At 35.7% G+C, this 12,370-nt stretch overlaps 3 protein-coding genes across 3 annotated transcripts; 1 reads left to right on the forward strand and 2 right to left on the reverse strand.

The window, feature by feature from the left end:
* Window positions 1-2,630: 2,630 nt before the first annotated feature.
* On the reverse strand, window positions 2,631-4,306 carry LOC148181186 (uncharacterized). Its single transcript, XM_088043380.1, has 2 exons — window positions 4,195-4,306; window positions 2,631-3,998 (listed from the first exon to the last, which is right to left on the reverse strand). The coding sequence occupies exons 1-2, from the start codon at window positions 4,253-4,255 to the stop codon at window positions 3,052-3,054; spliced, it is 1,008 nt and encodes a 335-aa protein (XP_087899506.1). The 5' UTR covers window positions 4,256-4,306; the 3' UTR covers window positions 2,631-3,051.
* A 1,016-nt stretch (window positions 4,307-5,322) lies between these two features.
* LOC148181187 (uncharacterized) lies at window positions 5,323-6,585 on the forward strand. Its single transcript, XM_088044532.1, has 2 exons — window positions 5,323-5,419; window positions 5,472-6,585. The coding sequence occupies exons 1-2, from the start codon at window positions 5,359-5,361 to the stop codon at window positions 6,497-6,499; spliced, it is 1,089 nt and encodes a 362-aa protein (XP_087900658.1). The 5' UTR covers window positions 5,323-5,358; the 3' UTR covers window positions 6,500-6,585.
* A 1,510-nt stretch (window positions 6,586-8,095) lies between these two features.
* On the reverse strand, window positions 8,096-12,370 carry LOC148181188 (inhibitor of Bruton tyrosine kinase). The gene is made up of 8 exons (XM_088045715.1): window positions 12,281-12,370; window positions 11,738-12,085; window positions 11,259-11,686; window positions 10,738-11,099; window positions 9,517-10,687; window positions 8,557-9,469; window positions 8,363-8,508; window positions 8,096-8,315 (listed from the first exon to the last, which is right to left on the reverse strand). The coding sequence occupies exons 2-8, from the start codon at window positions 12,072-12,074 to the stop codon at window positions 8,175-8,177; spliced, it is 3,498 nt and encodes a 1,165-aa protein (XP_087901841.1). The 5' UTR covers window positions 12,075-12,085; window positions 12,281-12,370; the 3' UTR covers window positions 8,096-8,174.

The raw sequence follows: 12,370 nt of genomic DNA on the forward strand, positions 1-12,370 counted from the left end.
ATTAATTTTATGGCTTATTTGGGGTTTAATGAAGTGATATTACGTACGTTGTGCGAAATGCGTAAGTTAGTGCTGAATTGAAAGATCAAAGTCGAGGATTCTGACGACAAAAATTTTATTATTTAATTATTCCATAATGGCTGAACGCCCTTTGCGGACTCCGAATCAAATCAGATCAGTCGGTTTATCATAAAAAAAAAACAGTTTTGTCCAAATAAAATGAGTACTTATTTGTCTACATTGAAAGTAAAAATAGTACGTTTGGCAACAAAGAAATAAAATAGTTTCAATCTTGAAGATCTGAGACGAAATTTATTACACAGCCATACAAAATTACTTTTTTTTTCAAAGAAGTCTCAACGGTTCTTTATAATTTAGATCTTATTGTGTAAGAATTCGTAGATAGATTTATAATATCAGCTCTAGTTTTTTGATTTTCAATTGTTTTTCCAAATTTTGAAAGAGTGATCTTAGAAGCAATAAATGGAAAATAAAAAAAATGTACAATTTAATCAATTTTGGTTTAAATTTACGATTTTCATTGATCTGTCTTCCGGTGTTTAGTCTAAAGTCATGAAATTTTACATATTTTTCTGCAGTTTTCTAAACGATGTTGCTCTAACATTTTGTGCTATTGTTGGTAAAGTAAATTTTGAAAGGATTTGAGCCCATTTTGAAAAAAAATTCTGAGATACAGTATTATTAGTGTGGTTTAGGTATACATTTTTTCCGAATCTGAAGAAAAAATATACCCCAAATTTAATTACGATCCTCAGGAATAAAATACTATTAATTGTAGTGAAATAAGGTATAACTTAATGAATTAATTAGGTATAAGTCTTAGGGTTTTGGGATTTGGGTAGGTAAGTATAGCTCAGACTACTGAAATAAGTAGAATTTTTTATATCTAATGAATTGAGTCGCTTAAATGCAAAACCCGCAATTTGCATTCAACTCTAATTTTTCGAGCTATAGAAAAAGCTCTACTAGAAAAAGCTTATAAATTATAAAGGTGAACATTTGCAAAATCTTTATAAAACCAATTAGTCACAATTCCGGAATTTATATTGCTGTGTCAAATTTCGATCTGATGCAGATGTGGCGTTTTGGATTTAGGCGACTGAAATATGAATATGCATGAAGCGTTTTAAAATATTTTGAGTCGAGAATCCCTGAAATTTTATCTTAAAATACGAACGTAAAGTTAGACCTTCTCTCTACATCATTACAAACTTTTTTAATTCGTTAATCTCTCGGAGTTTTAAATAGCACATCGTTAAATTGCATAATTAATGAATTGGACAAATAATAAACTAAAGAAAACATGTTATCAATGACAGTATACGGCGATCGTGATCAGACAATTCCATCACAAAAAAAACAATTTAAAATAACATGATACTTCCAATTTACGAATAAAAAATTATTTTTTCAATTACGTTTAATTTATTAAATTATCAAACTATTAAGTGTCTTTGGTTCCGCCAACTTGTTTCGGGTTATCATGATGTGTATATCGGTCTATTTAACTTGTTTAAACAATCAAAGGATCACGCTTTAAATGGCTTCAAAATTTAATGTGCTTTTTAAATTCTCGATACACAGACAAAAATAAAAGAATCTACGACCATATTTGATTTTTTCCTTAAATATACCAAGTTATGCATTATTTATAGCTGAATCAGCTGTTTGTTATATTCTTCCGTTACTAGTATTTGCAACTATCAGTCTTTTAGACTTGCGGATGCAAGAATTAAATTTTCATGAACGATTTATTACTATCATGATCCTGCGACCTCATTGTCTGCTGACGTGCGCAATGCATGTGTTCAACCAGAACAGAACAAAAATAAGTAAACTTGAATAGTTTCTACTCGTTACCACTATTAGTACCAAAATTATTAAAAAAAAAGCGATAACAGTAATTGTTATGATAGCATGTTATTCCTGGCGCCACTAATATTATAAAAATATGCATATCAAAATGTCGTGAGCTAGTGCTTATCGTGTGTCCAACTCATGTCAAAAAATGTAGAGAAGAAATAAATTTAACAATAATGAGTAACAGAGTTCGTTTATTTTGCACTTTCTACAGGTGTGTCGTAAGTCGCGGATAAACTTGACGAATTCATAAAGGCCGGTCTTTAAAATGCATAAAAACGTGCTTTATGTTCTTATATCAGTTTCACTTCTTAAGATAGAAACAGTTTTACAAGCAGATAAATCCCATTTTATTAGGAAATTCAGTAAACTTTAAAGAAAGCTGTAACTATAATAATGAAGTTTTAAAGCATTTGCAACGAATGCAAGTAATTTTAATAATCAAAACGTCATTACTATTTGATATTGAAAGTGTTAAATTTAAAAAAAAGTTGTGTGTACAATATGGCAACACCGTATAATCACATCTTTGTTAAAAACATATGAAACAACGGAAACTGCAAAATTTGATTTACAATAGGCAATGAAATTGACTTTTGTTAGGTTTTCATTTTCTTGTTTGCATACATTCACATGGTAGAATTTTCTGCAAACGAGTCTTGTGCAATGCACCTAGTGCTTGGGAAGTGCGATGGATCATTTAATTTTATTAATTCGGAATTCAAAAATGTAAGTTACTAAGTAACAAGATTTGTTAAAATCAACCTTTATAGGTACATAGGTAGTAACAGTTAGCTCAGTAATACTACTCAATATCTCAAGAAATATGCTATTTACAAAAATAATTTTTTCAACAATACTTTTTATTTAACTTTCCAGACATGGTGGTGGAGAGTTTATCCGCAACTTACGACACACCCTGTATGAAAGAACAGTATAGAAAATTATTAAAATTACAATTTTTTCCCAAACACCAAATTTTTACAAAAAATGCTAAATAAACTTGAGTTTAATCATCGCTCTGATGATGATAGCATTGCTATCGAAACGCGCGTCAGCATTTTTTGTAAAAATTTGGTGTTTGGGAAAAAATTGTAATTTTAATAATTTGTCAACACCAAGAATTGATCCAATAAATTTTCTTTGAAGTATAGAAAATGTGGCGTAATTTCAGTTTTCTTTTCCCAAATCGACTATTTCTGGTTTCTGGTTGTTTGGGTCTTGGGATTGCTCGTCCCTTTCTGGTCTTGTCTGTCTTGAATTGGAAAGACGAAGATTGTTTTTCGAATTAGGTCTTCTTCCATATTGCTCTACATCTTCAGTTTTACGTCCAAATTGACGTTCTACATTTGATTCTGAGGACCTCCATAGTTCTTCACGTTCACTGGACGGGTTTTTTCCTTCTTTCGGACCTATATTCATTGTAAATTTTCTTTGGAGGTGATCATTATCTTGAGAATTTTTTCTAACTTCAAAATGAGGATCTCTATGACTTTTTGGCGAAAAACCACTCTCCGTGTTTGGTCTCTCTAAAAATTCCCGATGGAATTGGTCAGAAAAAACTGATCTTTCCAAGTTATCACGTCTTCTAGAATCTCCTGTACGGTCTAAATGACCGTTACCTCGAAAATCGGCTTTGGAGCGCGGAGATTCGTTGTCATTTGAAAGAATTCCTTCAGAGGGACGCTCTCTAATGGTGTCGATTCCTCTCCTTGAGAAATCACGAGAACGCTCAGAATTAATTGGATTTTCTTCTGTTTCAGGTCTTTGGAAGCCGTTTGCGAATTTGTCGTTATCTCCAAATCTCTTATTTTCATTACGTTCAGACTCCTCGCCATTTAAACCAGTTCTCGAGGAAAGTCTGTGTGCTGCCTCCACTCTTCTAATTTCTAAGGAGGCTTCATTAACATTTTCGGAGTGCTTGTCGTTGTGAATTGCTCGTCCATTTAGTAATTCCTGTGGCGTACTTTCAGCCTCTTCGAAATTGTGATAAGGGACATGATGTGAAGTTTGATACAACTCTTGGGAATGGGGTTCTTCTTCGTTTTTTGCTTTTTGTGTCTGCCAACTTTCCGTGTCTGAGGTCAGATCATTAGAAAGGTTTCGGGGAAGCCCTTCTAAATAAACAAAAACATAGAAAATAAACACATAAATTATTATATTACACTTTTCATTTCATAAGACGACTTGTAGCACTCATTCTATTTGACCACTCCTCGCTGCGCTCGTCGTGGTCAAGACTCATTCCATGCTACAATACTCGCCTTATGAAATACGTGTAATAATGTACTAATATAATTAGTAAAGACTTACCTTCAGCATTGGTGCAGAAGAAAAAAAAGCTTAAAAACAAGGACGTTTTGAAAATCTTCATTTTGGTTGAGATTTACTGGTATACTGAGGAACAATATCAATCGTTTTTATAGTAAAACAGATTGCAGGATTGTGCTAATCAGATGTATAGATATCTCATATCTCAGAGATGTCGTGGCCTTTTTGAAATGTTGAAGTCTTCTTAATTAATTATTGTGCAATCACATCAAAACTTTTAAAATGCCTAAATTACACATTAAAATAAAATTTGAAAGATTACCAATTTTCTAAAGAAAGTATCCCTTTAAAACTAATTCATCGTAATCAGTTTATTTGTAAAAATTTACCAAAAGAATTAAATTTATTTCAAATCGATTCATAAAGCCACGTCAGACTTTTTTTGGTGTTCAAATTGAAACACATGTGTCCCAGAACTTATGAGCCAGAGAAAAAAGGCTTATGGAGGCAACAATTCTGAACTAAAATTTTGAAACAACATTTTTTTGCTCAAAAAATAATCGAGCTAAGACGAAAAAACGGTAGCCAATCCCAAAGCAGAACAGGATTTGAAAATCGGTAACTATGGACACATACTATCATTCATTGGTCAGATGGATATTACACTCTGGTTGCTAAGGATATTTTACTTCATCTCTAGAATAAGCTTCCAGGATTGGTTGTTAATTTTTTATTCTTTCTTGAATAATATTAGACTTAATTAATTTTTGTTTTGGAATTTACCATCTGTATTGCTGTCGGCACCCTCCCTTGCTATATGGGTCATGAGTTCTGTATGTAGGATGATCCCGACAACGAGATATTCTTAAAAAAAGTGTCTTTACTAAGCTAGTATTTATTAAGATTTTTTTAATCTAGTTAAAAAAAACTACCCCTTAGTACTATTTATATTCATGAAACTGCTCGTAGGGAGCGAAATTTCGGTATTTTTTTTTAATATAATTGCACAATTTCTTAAAATATAACAAGAATTAACTAATTAGAATCCACGTTTTAAAAATTTCGAAAAGACCACGACATCTTTCTCTATTCGTCGTTCAGACGAGTTATCTAATTCTGATTACTACAATCTCGCACATTCGTTTACTATAAAAATGATCAATACTGTGATTCAGTATATTAAACTTCTAGTAAACTTTAAGTAAAATGAAGGTTTTAATAGCTTCTTTGTTGTTGAGCGTTCTTTTCTTCTGCGCTAATGCTGAAGGTAAGTGTAGTGATTTTATGTAGTACTTTTCTAAATGTTTTTGTTCATTTAGGACTTCGTCGAAACTTCCCGAAAAATAGAAATGCAGATACGGAAGATTTGAGTAGGCCAAGAACCAAGGATGAAGGAGTGCCGCATTTCCAAGAGTTTTCTCGTATCCCTCGGCAAAATTTAGAAAATTCTGAAAATACACGGCCAGATTTACCAAATAGAAAAGGATTTAATAACGATGGAACTTTAAATAGTTCCGAAAATATCCATGAAAGCTCTTCCGAAATTAGAGGAACAGGGGGAAGACCCACATTTTCGTCAAGAACTGGTTTAGCTGATGATGGGTCCCGAAATGGTAGAAGACCTCATAGAATTATGGAACGAGATTCTTCAAATAGGAGAGCAATTAATAATGAAGAAAAAAGAAGAACAGGAGATCGAGTTTCATCGAGAACTGGTTTAAATGGTGATGAACCTGGAGATAATAGAAGACCTCGTCAAAATGTAAGGTACCACGATACTGATGAGTTGCAAAACGATTCCCGAAGAAGAAGTTCCCGTGAGTTCTCAAGGAGAGGAAGACCAACCTTCGGAGAGCGTTCTTCTCAAAGAATTCGTTCAAATCACAATATGTCACCGCCTTCTAAAGCCGAAAATTTTCGAGGTAACGCTCAGTCAGAACGGATAGAAAATCCTAGGAGACGTGAAAATGTCGAATTTTTAAAGAGACCAAACACCGAAAACCGTTTTTCACCAAAAAGCCGGACAAACACTCGTTCTGAAAGTCGTTTTTTTGAAAACAAAAGAAGTTTTGATCATGACAACCAATTTAAAATGAAAGAGGAAAAACTCCCGTTTCGGTTTAACTCTTTAGAAAGAAACGGTAGACATCGCCCTGAGTATGAATTTCGACAACAATCTGAAGCTGCCGGAAGGCTTAGTGAAATCCACTCAGAAAACGCAGAAAGCTTTGGAAGAAGACCTATCCAGGAAAAAAATCCTCGTAGTGCTGAATCAAAACAGACAAGAGACGGTCGATTTACAAGAGCCGGGCACCCCGAAAACAGAAATGATCGTAGAAGAATTTAAATAAGCGTATAAAATTTAATCCGTCCAGGGAAAAATTGCTGTATATTTACTATTACATACCAGTAAAAATAAACTTTAAAATATTATCCTTACTTTTATTGCTCTGGTTATTTTGTAATTCTTTCTACTTTTTTTGTCACTTTGACAAGTTTCCTTTACCCAACACGTTCTACCATTCAAACATTCTACTGAACAAAATAGTACATTATGATACGAGTTTTATACTGAAGATTTTGTCGCACGCATGGGTTTAGGGCACGACGAGCGCAACGAGGAGTGTCCTAAAGGAGTAAGTGCGACAAAATCCAGTATAAACGAGCCATCATACGTCATTTTTTTTTATTTTGCGCATTTTTAAACAAAACAAGCACATTTTAGGGAATTTTGCCACAGTTGGCAAATTCAGGCTTTGGCTGCAAACACAATGTGTAATTTGCTCCCGACAAAGTCAGCGCCAATACAGGATGTCCCAGAACTCGCGCCCTAGAGAGAAAGGGCTATGGAGGCAACAATTCGGAATCAAAAGTTTGAAACCATAATTTTTTAACTCAAATAATAACCGAGATAAGACAAAAAAACTGTAGCCAATTCTGAAGCTGAAGAGAATTTGAAAGTTGGTAATTATGGACACATACTATCATCTATTGGTCAGTTAAACATTAGACTCTCGTTGCCTAGGAAATTGGGATGGCCATTTACTCCACTTCTCGAATAAGCTTTCAAGATTTGTTGTTAACTTTTTATCAGTTCTCGAATACTATTAAACTTAGTCAATTTTTGTTTTGAAATTTACCATCTGTATTGCTGTTGGCACCCTCCCTTGCTCTCTGGGGCGCGAGTTCTGGGACACCTGTATATGAAAAAAAATATGCGCCTCAAATAAAATCGATGCCAACCCTACAACACAAAATTGCACTGTTCAGTACGATACGGGAATTGCTCAGTACGACTTACTATCGTACTAGCTTCAGTACGAACGCAAAATAAAAAAAATAAATAAAACATTGAATAACAAAGCTATGTCAGAAGTTTAAATGATACAAATTGTTATTTCAATTTTTATTACTTACAGACCGTCCAAACTAAATGTGAATAAACACGCGCATAGAAAAGGATAGTCGCTACCATAGGCGTCGAGAATAGGAAATTTGAAGTCATAATAAAGTTGCAGTTGCAGGCTTTCGCAGACAACAAGAAAAAAACTCTTAAGATGAGTAGTTTTGATTGCGCGTTTTTTAATTTATAATTTAAAGGTGCCGTTAGTATAAGTTTGAAAACCTGTAAATGAAAAATTATACTGTTATGCTCCTCATAACACGACGCCACTGCCACTTCTTAACGCGGCGAACAACTGATTTGCGAGGCTGCGTATTGTGAAATTTGTTGGTGCGCATCCGTTTGTTTATTCACATTTAGTTTGGATGGGCAATACCTAAGTATGTGTTCGAGCCGATGATAAAGATAATTTGATGGCTCTTTTAGATAGACCAGACATTTCAAATTGGTCGCGCAAAGTTGCGTCGCATTTGCTACGTAGCCATGACGTGTCTTATTAGCTGATATATTGAGTTTATAAAAAAAAATCTACCACCAATCTCATATCTTAAATAAAACTTTTATTCAAAATAAAATCACAAATTACAGCCACTTTTTGGAAACCAGATCAAGCTTTTGACTATTCCAGTTTTTTCACGCCAGGTACCCACACAGGTGCGGCTACAGCTCCCATATTTACACGCTCCGCTATTATAAATTCATCAGAGATACTGTCGGCATTGTAAAATTTACACAAATCTTCAATAGCTTTATCCTCCATCTGCAAAAACACCGTAATCTAATGAACATTTAATTAATCAATCTTACTTGAGTATAAAACAACTGTTTACTCTTAATCTTAACTAAATTCTCCTTCTGCTTCTTCTCGGAAGAAATAATTTCACTAATGCTTGTTTCTAGGGATGGGGGACTTCCTACATCAGTGACAATCTTCCACGGATTCTTCGGGCTCTCTATTTCAGAAATTTAGAAGACAAATTATTGATAACACGGAAACGTACCTGGTGGTAATTCCGAGTTGCTCTCCGACGACATTCGTTTTCTCTGCTTCTGCGACATTCTCACAATTTTGTGTTTGCTTTCAGGCTTGTGAGGAGACTTGGAATGGAAGAAGGAACTTGGTGGACTGTTGAGCAAAGGAAACTCTTCAAACGAAGTCCCAAGCACATCACTATCAAAACTATTTTTAGAAACGAGCTTTGTAAACTCAGGGGAATAATCATCATGCTCTAATTTCTCTTCAGCTAACTTTATCGCCTTTAATCTGTTTGGCACGACACGTTCAATATCACAAGAAACGTCAGGCGGAGACACAGGAAACTGAAGTACGTTGTCATCATTCATGTTTTCTTTAAACGACTTTTGACTAGAATCTAAACTAGGTTTATGAGGTCGAGATCGTCTCTTCTGAGTGCTTTTCTGTACAACTTTCTCCACTTCCTCCGATAAAGACACAGGATACGTGGTGCTCACAGAAACAATTTCCTCTTCAAGAGGAGCGGTAGAGTACGGAGTTATAACGCGACAACAGATTTGATCTTTGTCCTCAAAATAAAAATCGCTCAGTTCTTTCAGTAACTGATCGTCCATGTCATCAAAGAGTCGCAATTCTAGAAGTGGAGCCATGTTTGACACGATAAATTTCAAGCAGCAATATTTTAGTTTCACGGCGTTGTAGATGTTAGCAAACGTCAAAAACTGAACGCAGTTCTTTAGAGTCAAGCACCGGAAGAGCAAGTATTCGCATTGTTCTTTTAATCTTGCTATAAACAACTGGTCCGCCAGAATTATCAGTTTAAATAAATGGTCTTGCTCTCTGTTGTTTAGGTAGGAAAGGGTGTCAGTGTAGAGATACTCTAACAGTGCTTCGGCGATGCTTCTAGAGCATGGTAGAGTTATCGTAGAGGTTTCAGTCTGAAATTAAGAATCAAAATTAAGTTATTAGGTAAGAAGAAACTCACCCCTCGCCACCTGCTCGAAAACAGGTTATTAAAATAGTCACTCTGAGACGCCAAAATGCATTTGTGTGCCCCAATTTTATTTCCATCAGCGCATTTTATCGTTACATCACAGAATTCGCGTAAGATCGTGTTCTTAAATTGGAGCGGCTTAAAAATAACATCTTTTGGTGTTTTCTTTCTGATGATAAACTTCTGCATGTCGTAGTTGCTTAAAATGGAGCACAGCTCCGCGCAGCCAAATTTCTTCGCCATTTCGTGCAACATTCTCACAGGATTCTCACTTTTACTGCTTGGTTTCACTTCTTTCTTTTGATTCTTCGTTTTATTATTATTGTACACCTCATAAGCTGACAATTTTCCGTCAATTGGTTCAACGGTTTCACTTTCTCCTTCAGTATTTCTCCTTTTTTCACACAGTTCTTTGAATTTGTCGTCGCATTCTCCACATTTTAGCAAATCGCAATCACCCACATAAATGTATAATAGGAATTGCTCAAAAATCAGAGGATGGTACCCGTCCAAAACAATCAACTTATCTCCATCCATTAGAAGTTTCTCAAAATAGGAGCTTTTGGATGCTAAAATGTACCGATGAGCCGGGAAAAATCGTTGTTTTACTTGGAACACGACGTCGTGTAAATCATCGTTTTCGTGACATTCCTGCAAGAGTCTATGAAGATTCTCTTTCATTTCCGATTCCACAATGTGTGGAGCTTCAAATCTTTTATATGGAGGAACTTGAATGACGCAGTAATCGTGCCCTTTGGCATCGCTTGTAATCGTCACAGCTCTGTGTATTCTGGGAAACTTTGATAGTTTTACGGAAACACAGTCTTCTCGTTCTAGAAATTTATGGAACGCGCTTTTCTCGTTGCTGTTTGTAATTGTTTTCTTTTTTCTCGGTTTTATGAACCCTTGGAATGCTTCACCGTCTCTTGTCACGAACAGCAACCCGTTGTTGTTCAAACAAACTTGAGTTACAATAATTGGTCGGTTTAAGGAGTAAATGCACCTGCATAACTGTGGATCTGATTCCTGCCAAACTAGCAAATTCCCCGTGTTAGTTAGAGCGACAACTTTGAGCTCTCTGTTCATGTCCGCTGATAGTTCCTTACTGAGTAAAGGATCGAGTTTTCCGCCGACAATACTGACTTGAATCACATTTAATTGTCTGAAAAATAAAATATGTTTTTGGAGATTCAGAATTAAGTTTAGATGTACCTAGACGCTATTCTGCGACATTTGTATTCATGCAAGACGTAGATGGTTCCGTCTTGAGTATATACGGATATGGCGCCATCGCTTGAATCCACAGCGACAATTTTAGTTTCAGAAAAGTAGCCAACAGCCTTTGGTTTAGCGATGTAGTTATTGTCATCAGTTCGCTTCTTGTGGCCTATTTGACCCGCATTTAGACCCCACGTGTACAAACAGTTCGGCCCCCATGCTATTGAGTGGTACTGGCTCGCGCAGACATGGTTCACCTCTTGAGATAAGTGCGCAAGTTGAGTCGGAACCAACAACTGTTGAGGGCATGATTTTAAACCCAACACTCGGTGGGTGTTCAGTCCGCAAGAATACAACTGAAATTATTGATTTAAATAATATTTCTGCTATGACGGTGTTGGGGTGTGCTAACCTTACATTTGGCTAAAATGACATTTAAAGCATTGCAAATTGTCATATCAGTGACGTTATTTTTATCGAGTAAAATGAAGGGCGCAAAATTTGAATACACTCACGTTGCCATCTGAGCCCAGAAACAGACTGTGGTCCCTGGAAATGGCTGCATCAATACACGTAATCACTTCTCCATGATTGTTATGGGGAAAGTTAACCACTTCTGGCTCAACAACAGCGTTTTGGGTCCCCAGTCCTAATCTTCCTCCTTGTCCATGCCCACAACTGTACACTTTACCAGAAGCAGCCACAATTACGCTATGAAATTTCTCCACAACCACCTTACAGACCAACTCTTCTGGGTACTTTTTGTGAAAAACGTCCAGCAGTTCCGGGATTTCGCGAGACTGTTGGGGTCCAAGAGAATCGTTGGAGTTTGATCCCCAAGCATACACCTCTCCAGAACTTTTAGATTCAGGTTTAAATCCATCCATCATTGCATGATCCAAAATGCTTAGACTGTTGGAATCTAAGAGTGCTGTGTTGGCCCCTGAGTAATGTCAATTCAAGTTTACCATATTCTAGTAGAGATTAAGCTTACCTAGCTTAATAAGCTCAACAGCAACGTTAATCTTTCCATAAAAAATACTTCTATGTAAAGCTGTAAATCCAGACTCGTCATCCTTAGCGTTAATATTGGCATGGCGATTTTGTACAAGCCAGCGAACGAGCTCAATGCGCCCACAGGAAGCCGCCACATGAAGTGCGGTTCTTCCTATTGAATCTTTAACAGATTCGCAACAGGTACATATGTAGCTGAGGTACGAACAGAGGTCAAAATCAGAAACGCTACGTCTGGATATTGCTGCTGTAATTATGTCACCATGTTGGGTCGATCTGCAACGGTCGGTGCAGCTTGATGTTTCGTCTTGACCCATGGTGGTTTGACCTTGGATTACGTAAAAATTAAATTTATAATGTTTTAGGACGAGCCTATTTGAGGTAGTTATAAATAAGCTCACATATGTTTACAAATTATTGTACAATGTTACGAAATTTGGTCATTACATAATTTTGAATGAATCCTTTAGTTTATTAATTAAGATTATTAATTATTAAATTTTGGAAGATAAGTGTTATTTACCTACTGTTCGCCGGCCGAAGATAAATGCATAAAATTATTTGAAAACGTCAAGTTTGACACCTGTCACTTTGACAACTGTTTCGAGGTTAG

The sequence above is a fragment of the Gnatocerus cornutus genome, chromosome 1 (genome assembly GCF_029298725.1).
Source record: "Gnatocerus cornutus isolate USDA-ARS CGAHR chromosome 1, icGnaCorn1.1, whole genome shotgun sequence".
NCBI lineage: Eukaryota > Metazoa > Arthropoda > Insecta > Coleoptera > Tenebrionidae > Gnatocerus > Gnatocerus cornutus.